At 42.9% G+C, this 25781-nt stretch overlaps 1 protein-coding gene across 2 annotated transcripts in view; it reads right to left on the bottom strand.

The window, feature by feature from the left end:
- KDM1A (lysine demethylase 1A) overlaps nt 1-20321 on the bottom strand; it is a 52772-nt gene extending 32451 nt beyond the window's left edge. Inside the window, exons 1-5 of one of the 2 annotated variants that reach the window (XM_068917630.1) lie at nt 19944-20321; nt 14964-15129; nt 9361-9420; nt 5587-5720; nt 84-162 (exon numbers count right to left, since the gene is read on the bottom strand). In XM_068917630.1, coding sequence (XP_068773731.1) covers nt 84-162; nt 5587-5720; nt 9361-9420; nt 14964-15129; nt 19944-20234 — 730 coding nt within the window. In that variant the 5' untranslated portion in view covers nt 20235-20321. The remainder of the gene's footprint in view (nt 1-83; nt 163-5586; nt 5721-9360; nt 9421-14963; nt 15130-19943) is intronic. The other variant, XM_068917632.1, reaches the window with a different exon arrangement.
- Nucleotides 20322-25781: the final 5460 nt, after the last annotated feature.

The following is a 25781-nucleotide window of genomic DNA, read 5'->3' as shown; positions in this document are numbered from 1 at the left end:
CTTTTGCCCCAACTGAAACTGAAAAATAATAGCAATGAGAAATATAGTATAGTATAATTTTGGCAGTAAAATAGTTAACTTACTATTATAAGGTGCTTCTAACTGTTGGATAGTTGCCTCAAATGTCAACTGAATCTTTGGGTTATCCAACCAAAGTTGCAGCTGTGTTTAAACAAACAACAGGACACATTAGGCAATACAGAAAGGAGTTTTCCATGAGCTTGTTTGTTATCAAATACTGCTAGGAGATGAAACTCTAACAAGTTAAACTTTCTGCAGTGCTATCCAATCTGCATTAACTATGACTGATTTTACTACAAACCACAAAAGATAGAAAATGGAAGTGCCAGAACACTTACGTGTAATGTTTTTCTTCCATTTGCATGGTGCACCTGATATTTTAATTGGGCGTTTCCCAATATCTGACTTTGCAGCATCAAATTTTAAGCTATTTTTGTAGAAGCTACAGCAGTACTCGCCATCTGATGAAGCATATTTATCTTAGACTTTTAATCACGTAACTCATCTTCACTGAAATAACAAGCTAACACTGAATACATCGGCCACGTACACACAAAAAAGAGCATTTCGAGGACAGTTACACTCCCCAAAAAATGAAGTAGTCAGAGGCTAGAACTAAGAACTATCTGCAATTTTAATTATGTCATTCCATGCTAGAAAGAATCACAGAACAACAGAATCAGAACAGTTTTCCCCAGCAGAACTCCTATTTCACAGCATGGAAGACAATAGTCAACGAACAACATTTTACTGCTCAATGCCTAGCTCTAGACCATACATAGTATATCCTTACCGTGTTACACTCCATAATTAATTTCTTTGGGTACTTCTCTACAACTGCACTACTGAACTTCATATTCCTCAGAGACAATAAAGAAATGGCGACAATACAGTTCTAGTGTAGAGGAAAGATTAAGAAAGAATTTCCATAAAATTTGGAGCCCATCTAAGGGGAATCCAAGTCTTAGCATATACCTGTTGTTTTCCAAGTAATTTTTAACTTTTTGGTTTTGGTTATTTTTGATTGTGGAACTAGCCATTTGATAGTACTACTTATCATAATGCTAAGACTTCATTCCAACTGGAAGAATGCAAAGCCCAGAATCTCTATTTTTATATATAGAACTCTCTCTATATATGTACATTTCCTTTCTCTATATATGTACCTTTCCTCATCTGCATCAGTTTAATTTAAAATGAATTTCATCTGCTATGTTATCATCCAGTCACTCAGAAGATTCCTCAGCATCTTTTTGCAGTTTATCCTCATTTTTACTACTTAAAGTTACTTTATATTTGCAGCAAGTCATCTCATTACATGTTCCAATTTCGAGATTATTCGTGAACGCTCCGAACAGTGCGGGCTTCTAACCACGTCCACCCTGCAGTGCAACAATAGACCATTTATCCAAATTCTGCTCTGTAATTTTGAACAATTATCTATTTTAAACAACAATAATTTAGCTTCTTTGAGATTGTCAAGAGAATTCGCCATTTTTTGTTTACCTCCCCCCCCCTTTTTTTTTTTAATCCAAGATGACCATATGAACTGGATCTCTTTCATCCTTCCACATTCCTACTGATTCCTTTAAAGAACTCCAATGGATTACAAGTTACAGTTAGCCTTTCAAAATGTGTTTTCCTTTTGCAGTCATTCATTCAAATCTTGATTACATTTGCTACCAAGCAAATTGGTGGAAATATCAGACTTACTAGTTGATACTAGCCAGCTATAACTACTCCAGCCTCTTGCAACTCTTTAAAAGGTCCTGCCTCGTTCAGTATTTTCAAAATCTTTGGTACTGTGCCAGCTATAAGCAAGATTATACAGGCAGTTCACAGCTCTGAGAGTTCTGCTTAGCACCAGGTATGTATTATTCCTTCAGTTTGTCTGTTGTTGTGCAACCTCTTCTATTCTGCCTAGAAGGAATCATCTCACAAGTCCTCTTTGGAAAAGGATTCTTTTTTTCAGGAATATCCCTAAGCTTCTCCATAGCAAATGAGGCCAGAGACCAACAATGCAGCATTGCTAGTAGAGCTTTGCAAGTATTCCTATAAAGCATTCCTTTAAAACCCCCGTCATTTATTAGCCCTATGGACTCAGGAAAAGGACTTCTGCTTCCGATGCGTTTGTAAAAGGATTAGTCATTATACATTTTATGCAAACTGTATTTTTAAAATTATTGACTTGCCTTGGTCTGTTCTATGTTACTAGAAATTAGGTTATTCTGCTTAAGTTCTCTTCCAAGAAAACACATGTCTCACGACTTCTGAAAAGTTACAGCTTAGGTTAATTGAAGGGAGCTTCCATGGTAACAGCAGAAGTCACACTTCTAGCATGATGATCTCCACCATGATAAATTCTGAATTAGTTCTGTAAAGCACTGGAGTGCTATCACATTGTAATGCCCCTCGACCATATTAATTCTGTGAAAGAGAGGTGGAGACTGGGAAAAAAATCCTGCACTCTAATAATGGTCTGGAACAGCTGGTTCTCCATAGAGTTTCAGCCTAAGGCTAGTTCCTGTCATCAGATGTAAGCCTAATCGTTAAAGCATTTTCAGTTCCAAACAACTGAAAGTGTTACTTGATCATCTAAGTTGTGGCTAGCTGAGAACAACTGATACTACTATACTTATTCAAAACTTATCTACCATATGAGTCAGTCAGCAGCATGAGTCTGTTCTTCTCTCCCATGTATCTTTTTTTCCCCCCCAGGAATTTTCCGTAAACATACACTGGTAAATTTCATTTTCTAGAATGTCAAGGAATTCTTGATATTTACTCATCTTGGGAAGCTTCTGCAATACAGATCTCATCCTCTGCTGCCCTTCCCTTTTACATCAAGAAATCGCAAATGGAGAAAAAAATGGAGAAAAAACAGAAAGAAGGAATATTCCCCAGAAGTGATGCATTTAAAATTTGCCTCCCCGTATACAGTCATAAATAACTACCTGAAGAGCAAAGTTATCCCTGGTGTTGTTAATTTCTGCTTTCCTTAATAACAGCAAGTAGAAAATTTGTTTCCTGCCTCCTCTCCCCCCCTTCCCCAAAAGCTAAATGAAAGACTATCACGCTCATTTTAGATTAAGGTTTTGAGGCACTGAACTGTTTATTTGGAGAATGGATTACTGCATTGCTCCGATAACACAGAATCGCAGAATGCTTTAGGTTGGAAAGGACCTCGGGAGATCATCTAGTCCAACCTCCCTGCTCAAGCAGGGTCCTCTAGAGCATGTTTCCCAGGATCGCGTCCAGATGCGTTTTGAATAGCTCCAGCGAAGGAGACTCCACTACCTCTCTGGGCAACCTGTCCCAGTGCTCTGGCACCCTCACAGTGAAGAAGTTTTTTTCCTCAGGTTCAGATGGAACTTCCTGTGGTTCAGTTTCTGCCCATTGCCTCTTGTCCCGTCGCTGGGCACCACGGAGAAGAGAATGGCCTCATCCTCGTGACACCCTCCCTTCAGATACTTGTACACGCTGATGAGATCCCCTCTCAGTCTTCTCTTCTCCAGGCTCAACTGGCCCAGCTGTTGTACTGGGGAGCCGAGAATTGGACACAGTACTCCAGGTGGGGCCTCCCCAGGGCTGAGGAGAGGGGCAGGATCACCTCCCTCCACCTGCTGGCAACACTCTGCCTGATGCACCCCAGGATACCCTTGGCCTTCTTGGCCACAAGGGCACATTGCTGCCTCATGCTGAACTTGTTGCCCCCCAGGACTCCCAGGTCCTTCTCTGCAGAGCTGTTTCCCAGCAGGTCAACCCCCAGCCTGTACTGGTGCCTGGGGTTACTCCTCCCCAGGGGCAGGACCCTGCGCTTGCCTTTGTTGAATTTCATGAGGTTCCTCTCTGCCCATCTCTCCAGCCTGTCGAAGTCCTTCTAAATGGCAGCACAGCCCTATGGTTTATCATCCACTCCTCCCAGTTTTGTGTCATCAGCAAACCTGCCAAGAGTGCACTCTGTCCCTTCATCCAGGTCATTCAGCTGGCAGAGCTCACTCAGACATGCTGTCAGGGAACGCTGACTGTGTTCTTTGTTCTGTGCTAAACAACAAGATGTGCCACTGAAAATTTTTAATACCTAAGCCATTTAGGGCTTTGTACCTCTAATGAAAATACATGGTCAGACATTTAAACAAATAAAAGTTGACAACACTCCATCACCAACATGAATACTTTAACTCTAACACTTAATTCCCTTCCTTCAGTCTCTCTCCCTTGGCACCTTGGATTCCCAATGCCTCTCCCTTGGCACCTTGGATTCCCAATGCCTCTCGTCTTTGGGACCTCCCATAGCACTGAGAAGGTATTAAAGGAATACCTTAAAGGAAACGGCCTTTAAGGTAACTATATACATACACATCTTTCATGGAGAGGGAAATAAACAGTCATGATGGATGAGATGGCAAATATCATAGAATCTTTCCAAGCTAGCCCAAGCATAAGATTGTGAGGCATCTGAGAGGAAAATCAGCTATTTGTAAGGGTAAAGCACTATTTGAGGAGGGGGGCAGTTTTGCTCCAGAAATACAAGAACCACAGAAGTACTCCTCTAAGTACTAAGCTTTCACAGTTTATACAACTATAATAGATTGAAGTACACTACATAAATTGTTTCATCTCTGAAGTATGGTAGTAATACAGATTTCCAGGTTAATTTTCGCTTTCCTATTGTTAATTCTTATAACATGGCTTACTTTTTCTAAAAAAATTATTTTCTAAGCACAGGGAAAAGCGCTGAGCCCTGTTTGCTTGCTAAGGTGCCTAAAAAAGTAACCCAATTTAAAAACATCACCCACAAAAACACAGTACTAAAGTTTTATTAAGGTTTAAAGTTCAGGCAAGCTTGCCAAAAGTCTTCTAAATTAATTATTTGAATATTGTCCCTTTCTTCTTTGCTTTAAATTGCATGAAAGTTTTGGATTGAACCAAAGTGCTACAAACTTGCAGAAGCAGAGGTTTCATTTGCATCTTCAACTTTCCCATTTCTTTTTTGAAATCAAATTTGGCAAAGTTCCTTTGGAAATTTGGAAAATTCCTTTCTGAGAATAAGTCACATGACTGACTAGAGGTTTCTATATTATGGCAGGTGAATTCCAAGCAAACTAAAAAGCAAGAGAAGTTGAATGCTTTTACCTTACTCTAAGCAACAAGCTGTTTGACTGAATATTATTCCTTAAGTAGTCTATAAGGATTTTAAGCTGAGACCAAAAAAAAAGAATTTTTGTACCACAGTTGTGATTTAAAAAAAAAAAAAAAAAAACACACACCACATTAACTGAATCACATAGTTTTAATGGCTGTTATGACTGTGTTTTGGATACTGTGAATATACTACAGTTTCTTTGCACTGCCTCACAACGCTGCCTCAATCAAGAACGAATTAACATCTCCTGTTGCACCTTAGAGCACAATAGGATGCCGGAAGTGAAACAACACCATCACAAAAGCAAAAAACGACCAACTACTAGGCATGGTAACTGCCAGAAACTCTTTGCAAAGTATTATGGTACAGACATGCCCTTTTGAACACCTTTTGCTTCAATACTTTTACAATAAACTTACTGTGCGGTTCCTGATGTACAGAAACACCTTCTGAGTCTGCTGTGGCCCACTGATTATATCTGGGAAACAGGCAGCTTCTTGAGATGTCATACGGTCATGTGGAAGTCTACTCTGGAAAGCTGCACCCTCCACACCTACAATAAAAAGATAGGTTGTCTACAAGTACTGCAAAAGAAACTGCTAGGTAAGTATTGTTACGCTACACTTCCTAGCCAATGCATATAGAAGAGCCATGAGGTGACATGCTGACTTTTCACGCTATGCTTTCATTTTCTCCTTTTATTATTTCTGCAAGACATGCAGCTTCTCAGTTAGACAGTTCTTTGAATTACAGATATTATCTAGTTTCAATGAAAGAGCTACACTATGGCAAAAAGCAAAACAAAAACAAAACAATTCTGAAAAACAAGGCGGGGAGGGGAGGACAGAGTATCAATAAAATTTAACAGCCTTAGATTCTGACCTTTGCTTTGGTTTCCAGGTTCTACCAGAGTATTAAAAACATTTTGGAGCACGTACAAAGCCAAAAGATCTATAAGCAATAAGCATAATGCCAATAGTCCCCTCTCATCTGCTTTCCATGGTTTCACTTGCACTGAGGAGAACCTCCTAGATCAGGAGGAATCCATCTTAGCCTATCTTTTTGCCTATTTTATATATCCACAGCATGCACTGCAAAGTAGCACAAACCTACTCAAGCTATTTCTGTATCCCCTCCCCAAGTATTACCTGCTATCAAAATCACTAGATTTCTGCCTTTTCTTTGTAAATTATCCACATGATGACTAACGTTGAACATCCACAGGAGACATTTTCTTTGTGAAAAGACTTCATTCATAAAGGCACCTTTCCAACTAACATAGTTCAAACAGACTTAACACTGGCAGTGAACTAAGACTAAAGCTATCTACCTTACATTCCTCAATCTTACTTGAATATAAATTATACTGTATAAAAAGTAACAAACCAAGACACAGCTGCATGAAGTGCTGCAGCAGAAACGGACTGCAGAAGGTGCATCTTGCAGGCACAGGGAGCAAAACACAGAGATGCGAAATACAGCGAGGACAATATAAAACTCATATCCTAGGAAGTGACTTAGGAAGATCAGGAAAGACAGAAGAGAGGACATTCAATCTGGAAAGATATAAGCCAATACATCCCAAGGGGAAAAAGCACAAATAATATAATAAGATTAAGATCATTTACTGAATCTGGAGCTGTTCAAAATAATTGTAATAAATATCAAAGGATATATAAGCTTGCAGTGCATTTTACACCAAGACACCTGTTTGAAAGTCTGTAGTTCATGTGCCAAGTACACATTACTGTATTGGGGAAATGCAGGAAATCCTCTTCTTTCAGTTCTGATGCAACCACACAAACCATTAATTTCCAAGCATTTTTACATCCCCAAGATGAAGAAAAAAAATTTAAGCAAGAAAACAGTTGTGAAGCTAACAAAATTCATTCATAAGCAATGATTAAAAGATCTGACTGTGTGATGACTGAAGGTAAAGAAAATTGTCTATAATCATTTACAGGAATTTGACACCAAGAGGAAATTAGTAACAGAGGATATAGAGCACTACCTTGAAGTAAAACTGAAATTTACAACAGGAAAAATTGACACACAAGTAATACTTTGATAGTAATATCCAGCTGTGGAACAAAAACCCATAGCAAGGATAAAACTTCAATTTCTTGAGTAACAAGCATTCCTCTAGCCCTTTTGTTTTCCTTCTATTTGACATTGTGACTGACCATGCAAGCATCTGCATATGAATATATAAGCTGAACTATAAACTCTGTCACACTACCACGTAAATCAAAGTTACCGATTCTCTCACACTTCATTCATATAACAAAACTTTAAGGTCCTAGTTCATCAAGTGCCAGCAAAAAGCTCAGCAGCACAATTTTCAGAGACTAGTCAGTTAAAGCTCTAGTTACCTGACTTCCTTTACAGACTTGCACTGAAAGGCATGGGCCCGCTCAAGATATTTTCTAAGAAGTGTTGACTGAGATGCATAATGACTGACCAACTAAGACAGAACTAGCAGATGTGGATTTATAATCCAGCTCCCCAGTTTCTCGATAAGCTTTGCTGTTCATCTCTTCAAACCGAGGAGGCCAGAGAACCTGGTGCTTCAAATAGCCTTGAAAATGATTCCATGTTGTTAAAAATTAAAAACAGCTTTTGTAATCCTCAAGGGTTTTGTTTGTTTGTTTTAAGGCCACATAGCTCTTTGGACAGTATCCAATTTTTAAATGAAATGTCAGGAATAGTGTTCAATGAGAATCAAGGCAAACCAAAAAACAGGATTCAACATTCAACAATTTAGAAAAAGTCTAAGTATAATTAGCAAAGAGATTATTTTACTGGCTTCAACCACCAGAAGATCGTATTAGAAGCTGAATTTACTTTTGCAACTACATAGATCAAAATTAAATCACTTTCAGTTAGATTAAATTGTTCCTCATTTATTCTTTTGTGTTTCATGAAAGCAGCATAACAAGGGAGTCTCAATCCAGAACTACATACACCTTCTTCAACATAGTAGGTAGGCAACTTTTTAATTAATGTAGCAATGGTCCTGCCTAGACTCATTTCTTCTTCACACACATGCACACACACACACATACTTGCCAGTACCAGCAAGTACCAGCAACCGTTAAGTGCCAGCAACTCATGTGTGAGGTTTTGGTTATTTATCTTCTCCCCCACAGAAGAAATCCTGAGGGATGCTGCTCATTTAAAGACTCACTGAAACATCTGCAGATGAAAAATCCATCAAGCACTCTGAAAGAAAGTTATTTGGCTACTGAATCCTTAACTTGCTAATGTACACCCCTAGCATACATTCAGTGCAACATATGCAGAATTTGCAAACAGAATCAACATCTGCCTAAAAATGAAACAGACGATGCATCCTTAAATCCACTATCTAAAGAATTCAGAAGTTCTGTACAAGTGATAAGATTCATAACATAACTAGGCTCCTTTACTTCGGACAGCAAGGATGCACTTTCAGATGAGTATCTTGAATTTGCATTTGCTTCAAAAAGATTAACTTCGATGTACAGAACAGGTTCTGGAGCCTCTGACTCCTTTGCTTAAAGCTCTAATCCTCACTCCTCAAGTGAGAATGAAAGCAGCAGGGTTGGAGGAAGATTTTTAGTAGCAGTCTAAAAGTACTTAAGAATAAAGATACCAATTGCGTGAATTAAAACAATAAGTGCATACCACTAGCATCGATGCTTAGACCAAACATCGAATGCAATTCACAGTCCAGTCCACTGAAAAGCAGACTAATCTCCCCAAAAGATAGTCTTCTGGGCTAACTACTCAATCCCTTAAGAGAAAAAACAAAACAAAACAAAACCAAAAAACAAAAAAAACACACCAATCCACACAGTTTCTTCAGCAAATTAGAAAAAGGCCTAGTGTTCTGAAGCCCAAGGCTCTCAGCATCATTCTAACTGATAGAAACTGGCTAGGTAAGAAGTACCTTTTTGCATTTTTGGACTCCTCTGAACAGAGAGAGGAGTGGAGGGATGAGAGATCGGCCTGAGGCATTTGAACATAAGTTAGTTTCCTTTCCCACAGTTGGTACAGACCTCAACTGATTGAAAATACCCCTCACTTTTTTAATAGGTGAGCAAACAACCTTGCTAAGTTCTGGACACCCGCACCCATGCGCACTTGCAAGCATCAATCCCTAACTTGGCGGCTCTTGCTACTAAGTGGCAAGCATCAAACGCCACCCTCACCTGATGCTTGGCCGTCTCCATACCCTCCAGAATTGTCGTCTTGAAGTCCTCCTGCTTGCCCTGTGGAAGGAAAGAGGAGAACTCAGGGACCTTACTCCATAGGTTAAATCATACTGGACATAAAGGCCCGGCAGTTGGCGTTCTTAAGGTATTAAATTTCACCAACTAACTAAACCCATTTTCTGAGAATCCCATCTTCTGGAATCTAGGTCCAGGGTACCAAACTCTGTGGTCTTCTGAAGTGTTATCCATGTTACTGGAACCCTTTAAATCAGACTTTTATGGGAAATCTAGAAGTACACCGTATGTAGCATTACTGGCAGCTAAATACTTATGATCAAGTTGATTAATGGCTAGATTTTAAATAATAAGATCATATTTCTTACTAACAGATTAAAGATCGGGTGGATGGGTACTGTCAGATCCTATGGGTCTCAAATCATAAGAGCTTGATAATCTTGCCCTTGATATCCCTGAGTCTCCCAATAGGCAAGGGGATGATTTGAACCATTCTGAAAAGCCTCTTAATTTCAAGAGAACCTCTTCCTTTCTTGCCATGAACTTTTTCTTGAAGCTTGATGAAGGAATAACAAAGTCTATAAAAGGCACAAGCCAGTTACCTTGGGTTTAGTGCCCTTGGTGCACCAACACTCCTTTAATACACTAAGACAACCTTTGAAGCCAAGCATGCGCCAATACTGCTGATCCACAGATCACTGATGTGATCAACACCTAGCACTGAAGAACACTGGACTTTCAGTGTATCCAGAGCTGGAAACATGAGGAAAGGTAAAGCCTCCAGCTGAAAGATTTGAAGAGGTCTCAAAATTACCTTAGCCTGAATGTAAGTCCTAAATAACAGCCTTGATAGGACTGAAATACAACTGGAAACAGAATATTTATGGGAAAAGATGAGCACAGCTGTGATGTCTATCAGAACAAGCTAACATAGGTCATCTCCTTACACACTGCTAATCTTTACAAGAGAAGCCACCTCTGAGTTTACCTTGTAAGTGATATTCTTCTACAATCAAACGTTAGTCTAAAAATCTTCTCAGCTCCAAAGACCAGGAAGCAATGGAACACTACAGAGACAACTGAGCCCTGTCTGGCTACCCAGACACATATCTAAGCACCTTCAGAGCAGAGATCTTCACAGAACGTCCCAACAGTCAGCACATTGGGTGTTTTCTGAAGTCCAAACAAACCCCCACTAGAATAAACCCTTGTGCTCAAGGCAGCTAATGAAACAGTCACTTCCTAGACCAAGACTGTTCAAGGTACAACTGCTCAAGGAGCCATCTTCAAACATGTAAGAAAAGTGTTCAAAACACAGTAGTTAAGATTACTCTGTAGAGTTTAGGATGGGGTAGACAATTCTGCCAGAACATAGTTTGAAGCTCTCAGGAGATACTTGATTTAGTATTAAAAATATAATTTAAGAATTTGATCTGAAAAATAAATTTAACTCCTAAAATAATATACAAAAACAAATCAAGTGTTTCCACACTTTGATAAGCTATGTGCACATCTGGAACACCATAACATTTCATGTATACAGATAAAATAAAATTAGAATAGTAAATAAACAAATTTTAAACAGTTTCAACACTATGCTATGAAGATCCCCACAAAATTACTGAGCGCACTGAGTACTTCAGGGCCCTCTAGTTTCACTGTGACCCAAGACATGGGCTCCTAAGAAAAGTTTAATTAGCCATAAAAGGACTAGCTTATCACATGTCTGAATACGGCCCTGAAACAAGACAGACATTTTCACTTAATTACAATAGAGGAGTAAGTCTGTATTTCTATATATCTAGCCTACTTAGCAGGAAAGTTCAGAGACTCACAAGAGAGACTGAGCCAAGGAATATTTGTATCTCAACAAGCTTCAAAAAGTCCCAAAGCCAGGATCCTATCAACCGAATGTATCTGCAATAGCAAGAGAAAATGCCTAACTTTACTTACATCATAAGCACTTGATGCTATTTGCTGGGAACATATTCCAACATTACAGTACCTGCTTCCGCTCAGGGAGGGAATAACACAACCCAGCACGAACATTTACCCTCTACTATAGGCCCTTATTTGTGTGAAAAGTTATACTTGCCCCTTCAATAATTTAAAAAATTGAAAAGATGCTGACATCAGCCTGTAGCAGTCATTTTACCTGAACTGGCATTGACACTGAGCCGAGGGGGCAAAGCTGCTCTCAGTTTAATTACAAAAAAGATTCAAAACTTCCCCTTGTGTTAAGAGCAGTGTTTCAATGTTAGGTCAAACAAAAAAAAAAATTGCTCATTACTCATTGCTGCAAGCAACACCCAGTCTGAGTACAGAACTGTAGAAACAAGACATTATACATCCTCACACTCAGATTGTCTCTCCGTCCCCATAACGAAGTAAAAGGAAGCTTTTCCCAAAGCAGCAAACAAACTGCTGATCCTTGCCCAATGTCAAACCATTCCAGCTGAACGCGTGCAGGAAAAGGATCTGCTGAAAGGGTCAAGGCAATAGAATAATGGATTGCAGTCTTAACAGCAATCAGGAAGATCTGCAGAAGAGTCCATTTCATTTTGGTCCGGTTCATACAATCATCCACTGCCTTAAGGTAAAGAATAGCAGCACAGGATGACCAAAACTAAGTGCTGAATTTAATTAAGAGAACAGTCAGATCAGATGAGAAAAGACAAAGGCAGAGCATCACTGAATCTGACTAGTCGTATGATATTAGTCTGGATCATATTCAGTCTCACACTTCCTTGGAAAACAGCAGCTAGAAACATCAATTACCACAAACTAAGAACACTGACAAAACTAGAAAAACAGGAGCTGAGAAAGGAAATCTTCAGGAAGCATTGAAAAGGAAAATTCAATTTAGCCAAGGCAAAGAAGAAGAAAAACAAAAGTAGCAAACTCCTTAATTCCAGAGGGGATAGTGGCAAACAATAACTCAAATGTAACTCAACACTGAAAATGAATTTGGAAGCTTTTTGCTATCAGACAATACTTCTCAAATAAAAAAGAGAAGCAGAGATAATTAAGGAAATTTAAACTATCATGAAATACTCTTACCCCTTTCAGAACTGCTCTGCAACAATTTGCAGTAAATCTTGCAAATTCAGATACTAACACTCTGCATAACCAGGACATCTGAAACCGCTCCACCTGAATACATTAATGGAGCCCACCCCAATTAAATCCAACATTTTGCTATTTCCTAAATTGTAATAATTAATACTCTCCTTCTAATGTTAATTGTCTGAGTATGGAGTACTGAAATACCAGCTACTGTTACTATTACATTTGTTAAAAGTTTGCACAATTAGACTTTTCAACAAAAAAAGGTAATAAAATGAACAAGAGCGCTTTATATCCTTACTGCACTACCTAGGTTTTTGCAGGATTTAAACACACAACGAAAATTAAAATATTTCCAGGTCTGATAAAATAAAGCCCTGCAGTGAGAATAAGTTAATGGTAATACACTAACTTTTGTACCTTGTTAAATATGCTATCCTGCTCTAATACCACTGTCCTATTTAGTATTTCTTATAAAACATTTACATATTCCTGCTTCCCAGAAGTGATCAAGAGAACAGCTCAATTCTAAATATTGCACCCATATTAGAATATACAGCAGTCACAGAATGGTTTAGGTTGGAAAGGACCTCGGGAGATCAGCTAGTCCAACCTCCCTGCTCAAGCAGGCTCCTCTAGAGCATATTGCCCAGGATCACATCCAGATGGGTTTTGAATATCTCCAGGGAAGGAGATTCCACAACCTCTCTGGGCAACCAGTTCCAGTGCTCTGTCACCCTCACAGTCAAGAAGTTTCTCCTCAAGCCTTGTCCTGCTAACAAGTCCTCATGCCTTATCCTGCTAACTTTGTTGGAATTGGTTGTTTCAATACACTTTGACAGTCAGCAGAAGATGAACTCATGCTCTGGTGCCTGCATCTTAGAAAAGAAAGACAGAGATATCCACCAATGCGCATAGTTTTGGAAGCCTTTGGAAACGTAGTGAGACTAGCTACAGAAAGATAACTGAAATTTTCTGTCTTCTTTCACATGCCCATCCTACATCACTGTTTCATGCATATTACAGGATTTCTAGCCATGGAGAAAGGATAACGACCTGAAATCTAGTTTTAAAACAGGTTCTATCTAGCTCACTAAACATGATGCCTGCAGAATAACTGCTAAACAGACTTAGACGTACATAGAATTATCATAAGGCTATCACTGACTCTCTTCCACCTTTTCTTCCTGCAGAGGGTAAAAAGGTGGGAGTCCTTCACTGATTATGCCTCAAACTGAACTCCAGGATCATTCTTAAATGCACAAAATGGCACCCGAGAAATACCTTGGAAGTGTATTAGTATTGTATTTCATGGATTAAACCCCAAAAGTGTAAGCTAAATTAAACAGTGAACTTAAGACACTTGCTTAATTACTTCTATTCAAATTCTATTTTTAATAGCTCAGCCATGAATGCGAATGGGAAAAAAGAGGGAGATTTTCATCATTTTAAGTGTTCAGTCAAACATATATGAGCTATAGGAGGATATATCAAGGCAGGAGCCCACAGCTGAGGAGAATTTGCAGAGACAAGCCCTAACATATAAAACAACTGCGGCTTTCAGTATTTCCAGAAACTAAAGGCAAGTATCCCCAAGCTGATATTAGATTCAAATGGTGTGTCTACATGCTCAAACCTGCCTGCCAAAAAGAAACAAATTAAGAGCAGAACTGAAGACAACATAAGTGTCAAACCAGCAAGAGTTCAACTATTAGATTTCAGCTATTGTCTAAAACCAGCTAGCACACATTTAATATTACAAAAATCTCTCTGGCAGCTGAACTTCGCAAAAGCATGATTTTGTGGATACCAGCTTGATACACCAACATGAGACCAAATGCTGGTAGCTGTAAACACAACAGAGTTAAAGAATGGATGGCATACTTCTAATACCATGAATTTCAGTAAATGCTATTGCTGCTTCCTGAACAAGGCTGAACAACAAACTTCCCATCGTAAAGAGAAACTTCACAACTCTGTCAAAGGTAATGAGAAAAGCACTGAAGTTTAAGCAAACTGTATCTAATGAGAACTTAAGATTAGATTCATAGTTTAAAGTCAGGGGAATCACTATCAACTAAATCTGTTCTTCTACAGAGCAACTCCCCCATAAACCTAATGTTATTTCTCTCAGAAGAGAGAGTGAATGTTCATATACGAGCAGGTGCAACAGCTAAGTGCCAAGGAGGCTATTCTGGTCAGTAGGAAATTTCTAAAGACATGCTAATAAGGATGAAAAAAGAAATCTTAGTATGAGAGGTTTGGCTTTGTTTGCAATTATATCATGCATACTCCCAATCTTCATTGGGCTACTCTTCTGCATTTTTACCCTCCTTCCATACACATGGGGCCAGCAAAAAAAAAAAAAAAAAAAGAGAGGAAAAAAAAAACACAACCAACAATCATTCAAAACCAGATCAAAACTAGACACAGGACTCATGATGCTGCACCTGACCCCCCTTAATTTCTGTCAATAAAACAGGTAAATACTGCCACAGGGAAGGTCTCTCTTTACTCACCAGATGGCTCCTCAGGCTCACTTTCATTTTCTTCTTCTGCAGGAGCTGGTGGAGGTGGTGGCGGCAGCTTTTTTTCTTTCTCAGCTTTGGCATTTCTCTCTTCTTCAGAGTAATACTCATCTTCTGACAGGTTTGCAAGACTCTCATCCATCTCTCTATACTCCACCTATAAAGAGCACAGCCACAGGATAAACACACTGAAGCAATCCGAGTTTAACTTTACTAAATGAACACCACCAGCAACATAATCGCTTACAGGTGCAAAGAAAAGGCCTAGGTTACCTTGTCCAAAATCCTATCACAGGCACTGTGTTATACAAGTTTTCAGCAGCTTAACAAGTTCTTTGTGTTTTCACCTTCGCTACTAGCTTCAACACCTAATTGTCCCATAGTAGGAACTTTCTCCTAATAACTAGCCTAGTTTATATGTATTCGGTTTTGAGTCAGTATTTTCTTTTAACCTCTGTAATTTACTTCCCTACCTTTACCTCCACAACATATTTATGGATGACAAATCCCCTTCCAGTCCAATCCATTAGAGTAAAACTAAATTTCTAGTCTCCTATCACATAATAGGCTCTTGACTCTCATTATCGACCAGCCTTTATCTTATATGCTCCAACTTGAATTTATCTGTTAAACATGGCTGACCAGAACTCTACACAAGACTTCCCAAGAAAATCTCACCAGTGTCCTGTACAGAGAGGTAACTTCCATAGATACTCTCTTTCCTGAAAAAATTTCCCCTGGTACAGAGGATCACATTTGCCTCCTCTCCAGGAGGCTCACACGGGTGGCTCAGTAGAGTTTTATTTGCTAGCAGAAGTTGCGATTAGTTCCCAACACAGACTGCTCTGTGCTTGTTTATAATTGGATTTCATCCCATATCTATTATTTTGGCCCTCTAATTCTTCTCTTATGATAATTTAATCCTCTACTCCTGGACTTCTAGCCTCATCTCTTTAGACCACATATAATAAAACTCAGTTCTGAAAAATGTCGTTAGCAATCTCTAAGTCTCTCCCCAGCACTCCAGTCCTGCAGTGTCTCTCTTCAACACTCTAGCTTGGATTCAGCCATCTCTCATCTCAGACTCAGCAACACAAGAATCACACTTCAGAAGGATTATCAGAGACAACCACAGCACCACACATACCTGTAAATTTGGTATACGTGATTTTGATCACTAGAGGTAGCGTACAGAGCTAAAATTAGTCATGACAAGAATAAGGGTTAACACAAAACAAGACCACAGATAATGATTTAGATGGAATTTAGAGCTTACTAAGCATCTAACCACAGAGGAGCTATTTAATACACAAAATTCAAATCAAAAGGCACCACCAAAAGATGTCCAGCAAAAATCAACCAGGGAAGATTCAGGAGTTACACAAATACAATGTTTAGTAGCTATCTATACCTTACAGCAAGACTCTTCTAGTCTCTATGATTGAAGGTACATGGGATGGACTGGATCTATCTCACAGTCAATGAGGGGGCCTGCTACATGCCTTCCAATCTTCTCTTTCCTCTCTGCTTCTGACCACTTAGCTGGCACAAGGTGTGTGCCACACACCTTTTACCAGGCAATTCCAATCACTACGCCACTGGAACACTAAGTCTCTTCCCACTCACCCCTCAAAAAGTGGACAGGTTTCTCCTGGGTGGAAAAATGAATCTGCTTACTCTGTGGTCACACAAAAGCCAGAGTAAGTTCAAAGGAGTTAGAACCATGCAGGTTGTTAACAGGAGTGGAAAGAGAAAGAGACTTTTTTTTTCCCCCTTCTTTCCCCTCCTTCTAAAGTTGACAGAACCTCAGAGACATCTGGTCTCTGCTGGTTTAGTATTTCTTGTAAAACTGGAAGCTTAAAACTGGAAGAGAATAAAATATATTTCTGCCAAATGTTCATCTGTTGTCTAACAAAAAACAGATGAGAGTATACTGCACCTATGGCACATTTCAGCACTGATAATGAAGCAGGAATGTCTGTTTTTTACAGAAAAGACAGGTATTTTCAAGTTATTCAGCACTGGGAATCTATATAGGCCTTAAAGGGTACGCATTCTCTGGAAATATTCAGTTTAAACATTCAAATTGTCCACTGCTAATTCCTGCAAATCCTCTCAGGTAAGCCAATACACTAGATTCAGAACAGGTAGGTTGAACTGAAACATTCCTGTTAAGATTTCCATTTACCTCACCTGACTCTAAAGAAAAAAGTTATGATATTTCTTGCATCATGACTACTCCCATGTTATTGGCTCAGGTTCAAGAACCACATTAAACACACCAATGTGTGTCAAGTGTCTTAAGTATTTCAGAAGAAACATTTGCAAGCTGGAATGTTGATGTACAGTGCCTCAGATCTTGGACTGAACTCTGAAATTCTCAAGTATTTTCTTATCAGAGCAGACATACAACAAATTACAATCACAGCATGTTTGTTATCATTTGTTTTTGTTTAAATCTAAAAGCCAAAATAAGTAAACAATAATTATCTGAGGACATGAGGGAACAAGTAGTAAAGGGAAATACTATAACAGTGAAAATTCCAGTGACAGTAAGATAGTGAGAGGTCATTCTTTCTGTCCTCATCTGATTTTTCATATCAGTTAAGCAAAATAATGAGTTAACTTTATTGTCATATATATTTTGTTCTGTTCAGTTTAGAAAAAAAAAACTATCGATTAAAAAAAAAAACTTTACTCTAACTTAAAGGAACATGGAAACCCCAGGAGATGCTCTAAAAGGGTACTGCTTAAACAGTTTTAAACATATTGCTTAAAACATATAGTTGTTTTTCCAAATTAAGAAAGGTTTGTCTATTGCTATTAAATTCCCTACCTACTGGAAAGAAAAAAAAAAAAAACACCTCTCCCAATACAGAGCCAATGAGAAAATAAAAGAAAAAAGGTAGTGTCCCTACAGGTCAGCTTCTACCATGAGATGACAAATGCTTTTCTCATCAAAAGAAGAACGAAGAAACTTTCACTTTTTACAATCAAACTTCAATCATTAAGAAGGGCATCAATGGGTATTATTCAAAGCCACATCAGGAAAAGCATGTATAGGAAAGGCCTAAGTTCAATAAAGCACCGACACACTCAGTAATTTGCTTTAATTTCAGTAAAGCCACGCCCAAAATGGAGGGTTCCCAAATACATCTATGTTTTCCCTCAACCACCTCCCACACATACACAGAATGCTTTGTGTGCCCATTAATTCACATAGCGTGGAAGATCTTGAGATTGCAATATGAATAATAATGACATCCCTAGCACTAAGTAGCAAGCTCAAGTGACAAAGATTAAGCAATTCCTCTTCCAAATATTTACATTCCATCCTGTCCAGCATGTTCAATGTCGATCAAATGTGTTAGACATTACACCACTACCAGAACCTTTTGTGAATTCCCACTCTGAAGCAATTGATAGTAGTAACAGAGCATTACAATTATTTGAGACCAACAAAAACTAGTTCTACCCCCAAAAGAAGCTATCTTACCCCCTCTGAAGTCTCCCTTCTCCCTTGAGCTCACACAACTTCCAAAGAACAAACAAGTTAAAAACCAAACAAACCAACCAACTTTTCCCAAGATTTATTTTTAACCTGGGTAAAATCCCCAACTGAGTTCACAGCATAAACATTTGCGCTGATTCATGGCAGTGCCACCATGGGCTAGTTTAAAGTAATCACGGGAATGCTGTGTTATAGGAAATAAATGTCCTTAGCAAATGGGTGCTCTCAATGCAGAGAAACATCACCAAAATACAGCTTGCAAATAGTACACCAATTCTTATCTGTTAACAGACCATTATAAAGCAAATAAAGTCCATGCGTGCTGCCTCTGAAGATGCGCTAGATTTACCTTATTTGACAGCTCCCAAACACAAAGGAAGCGTCAGGCTATCATGTAATGTAACTGCACTCAAGAGTAAGACATTCAAAGCCACAACTACAGTACATCAGTCAGGGTTCCTAAAAGTAATTTCAGCTTCAATATCAAACACATCCAGTTCTGGGTACACCCAAGGCCTTAAAAAAATCTTCTTTAACAAGGTTTCCAAGCAAAAGACATGTTTCATGAAAATAAAGTATTCTCCTATGGTCATAATAACATATGGATGAATGATACTACAGGCCCAAACCACCGGAAGCTGTTAAAGGGCCTTTAGCTTTCATCACTAAATCTCACCTCTAGCTCCCTTTGCACAGTTCAGCTCTCCAATGCCAAACAAAGAAAGCCGAAGAACAATGCACAGAGTAGGACAATTACCTTTACAAACTTGCAAAACCAGCTCTGCTCCCGGCACATGATAATCCTTAAGAGAGACTCCTCCCCTATTACTCCTACTAACACTATGAATGTGCTCCTAATGAAAACATAAGATCATAGAAATTTAGATTCAGAAAAGTTTTTTTTTTTAAATAAAGAAACAAAAAAAAATTGCTCACTATTTGACCAAGAAGTCCTGTACATCTTGGAGATCTGCTGCAGACTCTCCAACGGTGCACCAATTCCCTAGCTCTTGTAAAGATCGGTACTGATGATGCCCGACCACGTTGGCTTCCTGCAAGCCTGCGCGTTTATCTTTGAGGGACCCTCGGCTCCCCGGGGCAGCCCACGAATCAGGGCCACCCGTTAACGCCCGACCAAACCAGGGGCGGCTCTGTGCAGCCGCTCATGCCGGGGAGCTCGGCCCAGTTCTCCACCCCGGGAAGGGAAGGGAAGGGTCGGGTCCCTGGGCCACGCGGCTGGCAGCCACCTCCTCCGGGGAGCCGGTGCCGCCCAGTGGAGAGCTCCCCGGGATGGGCACGGCAGCGCAACGGCCGGAGCACACCCCGCCCGCCAGGGGACCGCGGCGGCTCCCGCCCGAGGCCGCGGCGCCCGCCGGCTCCGGCCGCCGCTGAGGCCGGCTCCAGCCCCGCTCAGCCAGGCCCGGCCACTGGCGCCGCCCCCGCGCGGGCCCGACACCTACTTTGGCCCGCTTACGGCGGCTGGTCCTGCGGCCCTCCGGGGTCTCGGCGATGCCCGTGGTCTCTGCGCCGGGTGCAGGGGCGGCGCCGGAGGCCGGCGGCTCGGATAGACCGCCCGGCGGCGAAGCCCGCGGCGGCTCCTTCTTGCGGGGCGTCCGTTCCGAAGCCCCGCCGCCCTCGCTGGAGGAGCCCAAGGCCCCCGGCACGGCGGGCGGAGGCACTGGCGCCTCAGGCCCGCCCTCGCCGCCGCCGCTCGCCGCCGCCTCTGCGGCCTTCTTGCCGCCCGACAGCATCGCCTCGGCCCGCGCCGCCGCCCCGGACAAAGAAGGCCGCGAGCGAAGTGCAGGCGCCGCCTCGCGACGTCAGCTCCGGCCACCGGGAGCGCGCGTGCGCAGACAGGCTCCTTCCCGTCTCCCGGCAGCTGCGGGCTGGCGCCCCCGCACGGCCGCCAAGGGGCCGCTCTGGGTAGCTGCGTTCTGCAGCCACCGGGGGCACCCTGCTGCGGCGGGCGGGCGCGGCGCCAAGCGCCTCCTCGAGAAGGCCTGACACGCGCAGGGCCAGGCGCGGAAGCCGCCTCGGCAGCTTGCCTAGGCGGCAAGGCCTAGGCGCCGGGCCGCACTGCATGGCGAGACGGCGCCCAGTCATGACCCTGGGGGAGGACGGGCACCCTTGCATTGATTTGGGTCTGTGGCAGTGAACACGACCCATTCAGACCGGAGCTACAGAGCCCTATGCCAGACCATGCCCGACAGGTTGGATCTGGTCTGGAACCTTCAGCTGATATGTGGGGATGGTCTGGCCATCTCAGGGGCGCTCTGCTGATGCTGATTTTGACCCACAGCATGTGGGATCCCAGCTGTCCCTGTGTGCTGCTACAGAGTGAGCCTCTCACACAGTTATGAAAGGACACTGGTTCAGAAAGCTGGATTTGAAGGTGGTCCTATTGGCATAGGCTCTGACAAAGGTCTACTAAGCTATATCTCAGCAGCCTCTTCTGCCGTCAATGGGGTCAAGAGGTCTAGTCTGGAGTGTGGAGACAGGTGGCAGGTAGGCTCCTTGCAGCCAATGCTCCGTTCCATCTGAGGGACAGGCTTTGATAGTCTGACCTGGCAGTCTACCTTTCTGCTAGCCACCTCATCAGACCTCCCAGCTGGAACAAACCAGTAGCTAGCAGGTCTGAATAGTCACAGGAACGGCTGATACTTCTACAGTGTCTTTCCCTTTAGGGGAAGGCACTGGCTATCAGTCAGCTAGCACTGTCTATGCTCTGGTACTGCTTCAACATATGGTTCCAGAACTACAAAGCTGCTCACAATGACAGGTCTGCCAAGGATCTTATCACAAAGTTTCTCACACAATCTACGTGTTGGTCATTAGTATGCCAAAAGTTCAGAGGGAGCTTTTCTCGGAGATGCACAGTAAAAGAACAAGAAGCAACAGGTCCAAATTGCAGCAAGCGAAATTACAGCTAAATGTAAAGAAGGAGACCTTCACGATGAAGAGTGGTCCAGCACTGGAACAAGCTATCCAAAGAAGTTCTGGAATCTCCATCCTTGGCCCTGAGCAATCTGATTTGAAGTTAGTGGTGCTTGGAGAAGGATGCTGGACTACATGACCACCAGAGGTCCTGTCAAACAAATTTCATGTAATTCTGTGATCTTGGAAGAATATCCAAAGATGGGAACCGCTAGGACTGTGATCATCCACAAGCCTGTGCTGATCGTGTTGCTTGCAGTACCAGTGTGCCAACGGCTCTCACTGTTACCTCCAGACATACTGGTTGCTTTGAATTCACAATTCTTTTCCTTATCTCAAGCAGCTTCTATGGGGAGACTCCAGTTACTCCCCTGGCCTTGCAAAGCTCATTGTTAGGTCTGTGTCCTGCAAGCCTCCCCAAGCACCACCAGCAGATTCCTTCACCAAACTGAAATGATGAAAGCGAGTTCATTTTCATACCATCCCACAAATTAATCTTTGCATGCACCTCCTCCACACAGGTTCCCGCCTACACATTCAATCCAGATACAAAGTGGCAGGACCTGGTGAGAAGCCCTGTGGAAACATCTATAGCAGTGGGCATAAGCATGGCCACAGCATGGTTCATGGAATCCCCTTAAATGTGTCAAGACTGTGGTGAAAGGGAGACATTTGTGCACATTTCCATGAGGCATGCTAAGTTTAGTCCCCCTTTTGACTCTTTTTGAGATTTGGGCTGGACTTTTCCTCTCCCCTTTTTACATCTTTTCTATCAAGCTTCCTCCTATAACACAAGCAAAAGCGAGACAGGGAAAGCAGAGCTGGAGCTATCAGCCTTTGAGCAGGACACTGCTAACAGTACCCACCAGCTCTGTGGCTGCCTGCCTGAAATGTGCTGGCAGATGTTCTGCTTGGAGTTCATCTTGAATTTTTGAACATTCATCCTTTATTACCACTCCTCTTTTTCCTCATGTGCTCTTCTCTGCCACCTCACCTCCCTTCACCATTCACATATGTAATTGCTTCCTCCCTTTTGGAGCGGCTTCCAACAATGTATCTGTGATTCTGCTGTAGGGCTCCCACATGCATGGGGTAGCTTATTTCACAGAATGACAGAATGGCCGAGCTTGGAAGGGACCTCTGGAGATCAACTAAGTTCAACCCCCCTGCTCAAGCAGGGTCATCTAGAGCACATTACACAGGATCGCGTCCAGGTGGGTTTTGAATATCTCCAAAGAAGGATCTGTTGTCTGGCATACTTATAAGCTTGTAGACCTCCATAATTGAGGACTGTAGAGGCCAGGTACTAGCCAATCCCACTCAACAGTTCAGATATACATAGCCTAGAATCTATAGTCAGGCTGCTTTGGCACTACAGACAAAGGGAAGAAACAATGCCTGTAGCTTAGTTGGAGGATCTTACCCTGAACAGTAGGGGCTCAGGCAAATATCAGTGTTTAGTCTGAAGCCTCACCAGCTGAACGACAAGGTAGAGCACGCAGATGTCTAAACTACCAAACTTTATTTTCTCTAAACTCGCTCAAACTTGTCTCTTTCTCACAAATTGAAGCACAAGGGCACCACTCCCTTGGCTTTGTCCCCATTCTAACAGAAGTTTTCCTAAACCCTGCTGTGACTCTGTGATCTAGCTTAAAGATCACACTAAACAAAATGCCACCCTTGCTCATTTTCCTGTCTCCCTCCTCAGAACTAGCCATTAATCCAAAAGGACATGGTTGCATATCTGATGTTTTATTCTGGTAGTCAAATCTCATCATCAAGCTGTTGGGACTGCCTGGTCATGTAGCCGTGTAGACATGGTGGGAGGATTTAGCTACCTGGGAAGGCAGCAGCTGCATGGAAACAGGCTTAGCTGTGATTTAGACTGTAGTAAGGAATGTGCGAAGCAAGCAAATAGAAGCTGTAGGAGGTCTGCAATATGTAGCTGACGCATTCCAGATATCCACACAGCAGTAAGTGGAGAAGAGAAGGCAAAAAGTCAGAGTTTGAACAGACAAAGAGGATACCAGCGCTGAGTAGGGACTGGAGCAGACTGGAACTAACTATAAGCCCATAGTCACTTCACAGAATCACAGAATGGCCAAGGTAGGAAGAGGCCTCTGGAGGTCAACCTCCCTGCTCAAGCAGGGTCACTTACAGCATGTTGCACAGGATCACAGGATCATGTCCAGGCAGGAGTCTCCAGGGAAGGAGACTCCACTACCTCTCTGGGCAACCTGTCCCAGTGCTCTGGCACCCTCACAGCCAAGAAGCTTTTCCTCAGGTTCAGATGGAACTTCCTGTGGTTCAGTTTCTGCCCGTTGCCTCTTGTCCTGTCGCTGGGCACCACGGAGAAGAGACTGGCCCCATCCTCTCGACACCCTCCCTTCAGACACTTATGCACATTGATGAGATCCCCTCTCAGTCTTCTCTTCTCCAGGCTCAACAGGCCCAGGTCTCTCAGCCTTTCCATGTAAGAGAGATGATCCAGCCCCAGCTCCCTCAGCTTTTCCTTACACGAGAGATGCTCCAGTCTCTTTAACCATCTTTGCAGCCCTTCCCTGGACACTTTGCGGTAGCACCATGTCTCTCCTGTACTGGGGAGCCCAGAGTTGGACACCGTACTCCAGGTGGGGCCTCCCCAGGGCTGAGGAGAGGGGCAGGATCACCTCCCTCCACCTGCTGGCAACACTCTGCCTGATGCACCCCAGGATACCCTTGGCCTTCTTGGCCACAAGGGCACATTGCTGCCTCATGCTGAACTTGTTGCCCCCCAGGACTCCCAGGTCCTTCTCTGCAGAGCTGCTTCCCAGCAGGTCAACCCCCAGCCTGTACTGGTGCCTGGGGTTACTCCTCCCCAGGGGCAGGACCCTGCGCTTGCCTATGTTGAACTTCAGGAGGTTCCTCTCCACCCAACTCTCCAGCCTCTCCAGGTCCCGCTGAATGGCAGCACAGCCTTCTGGTGTGTCAGCCACTCCTCCCAGTTTTGTGTCATCAGCAAACTTGCTGGGGGGGGGGGGGGTGCACTCTGTCCCTTCCTCCAGGTCATTGATGAATATGTTGAACAAGACTGGACCGCCAGCTACAGGCCTCCCACTAGACTCCACGCTGCTGACCACAACCCTCTGAGCTCGGCCATCCAGCCCGTTCTCAATGCACCTCACTCTCCGCTCATCTAGCCCACACTTCCTAAGCTTCCCTAGGAGGATGTGATGGGAGACAGCGTCCAAAGCCTTGCTGAAGTGAAGGCAGACAACATCCGCTGCGCTGCCCTCATCTACCCAGCCGGTCATTCCATCCGAGAAGGCTATCAGGTTGCTCAAGCATGATTTCCCCTTGGTGAATCCATGCTGACTACTCCTGATCACCTTCTTGTCCTCTACGTGCTTAGTGAGGACCTCCAGGAGGAGCTGTTCCATCACCTTGCCAGGGATGGAGGTGAGGCTGAGAGGCCCATAGTTTCCTGGCTCCTCCTCCTTGCCCTTTGGGAAGACTGGGGTGACACTGGCTTTCTTCCAGGCCCCAGGCCCCTCTCTGGTTCTCCAGGACCTTTCCAAGATGATGGAGAGTGGCCTAGCAAGAACATCCGCCAGCTCCCTCAGCTCTCGTGGGTGCATCCCATCGGGACCCATGGACTTGTGGATGTCAAGTTTGGACAAATGATCTCTAACCTGGTCCTCCTCCACCAAGGGAGAGTCTTCCCTTCTCCAGCCTTCCTCTCTTGTCCCCAGGGTCTGGGATTCCTGAGGGCTGGCCTTAGCAGTGAAGACTGAAGCAAAGGCAGCATTCAGCAACTCTGCCCTCTGTATCCTCTGTCACCAGGGCACCCGCCCCATTCAGCAGCGGGCCCACGTTTTCCCTAGTCTTCCTTTTGCTATGGATGCATTTGAAGAAGCCCCTTCTTGTTGTCCCTGACCTCCCTTGCCAGATTTAATTCCAAACGGGCCTTAGCCTTCCTAGTCTCATCCCTGCGTGCTCAGAGGACGTCCCTATATTCCTCTCAAGCGGAGGTCTATATTCCTCCTGTCCCCTTTTCCACATTCTGTATGCTTCCTTCTTCTGTGTGAGTTTCGTCAGGAGTTCCCTGCTCATCCATGCAGGTCTCCTGCCCGCTTTGCTCGACTTCTTACTCAGAGGGATGCACCGATATTGAGCCTGGAGGAAGTGCTCCTTGAAGATTAACCAGTTTTCTCGGATCCCCCTTCCTTCTAGGGCCTTAACCCATGGGATTCCCCTAAAGTAGGTCCCTGAAGAGGCCAAAGTTAGCTCTCCTGAAGTCCAGCGTTGTGGTCCTCAACTTCAGAGAAGTCAGACGACCAATTCAACTGGAAGAACTGAGGAGAGAAGCTCCTCAGAGATAAACG

Source organism: Struthio camelus, chromosome 23 (assembly GCF_040807025.1).
Source record: "Struthio camelus isolate bStrCam1 chromosome 23, bStrCam1.hap1, whole genome shotgun sequence".
NCBI lineage: Eukaryota > Metazoa > Chordata > Aves > Struthioniformes > Struthionidae > Struthio > Struthio camelus.
This window is presented reverse-complemented; position numbering and strand designations above follow the sequence as displayed.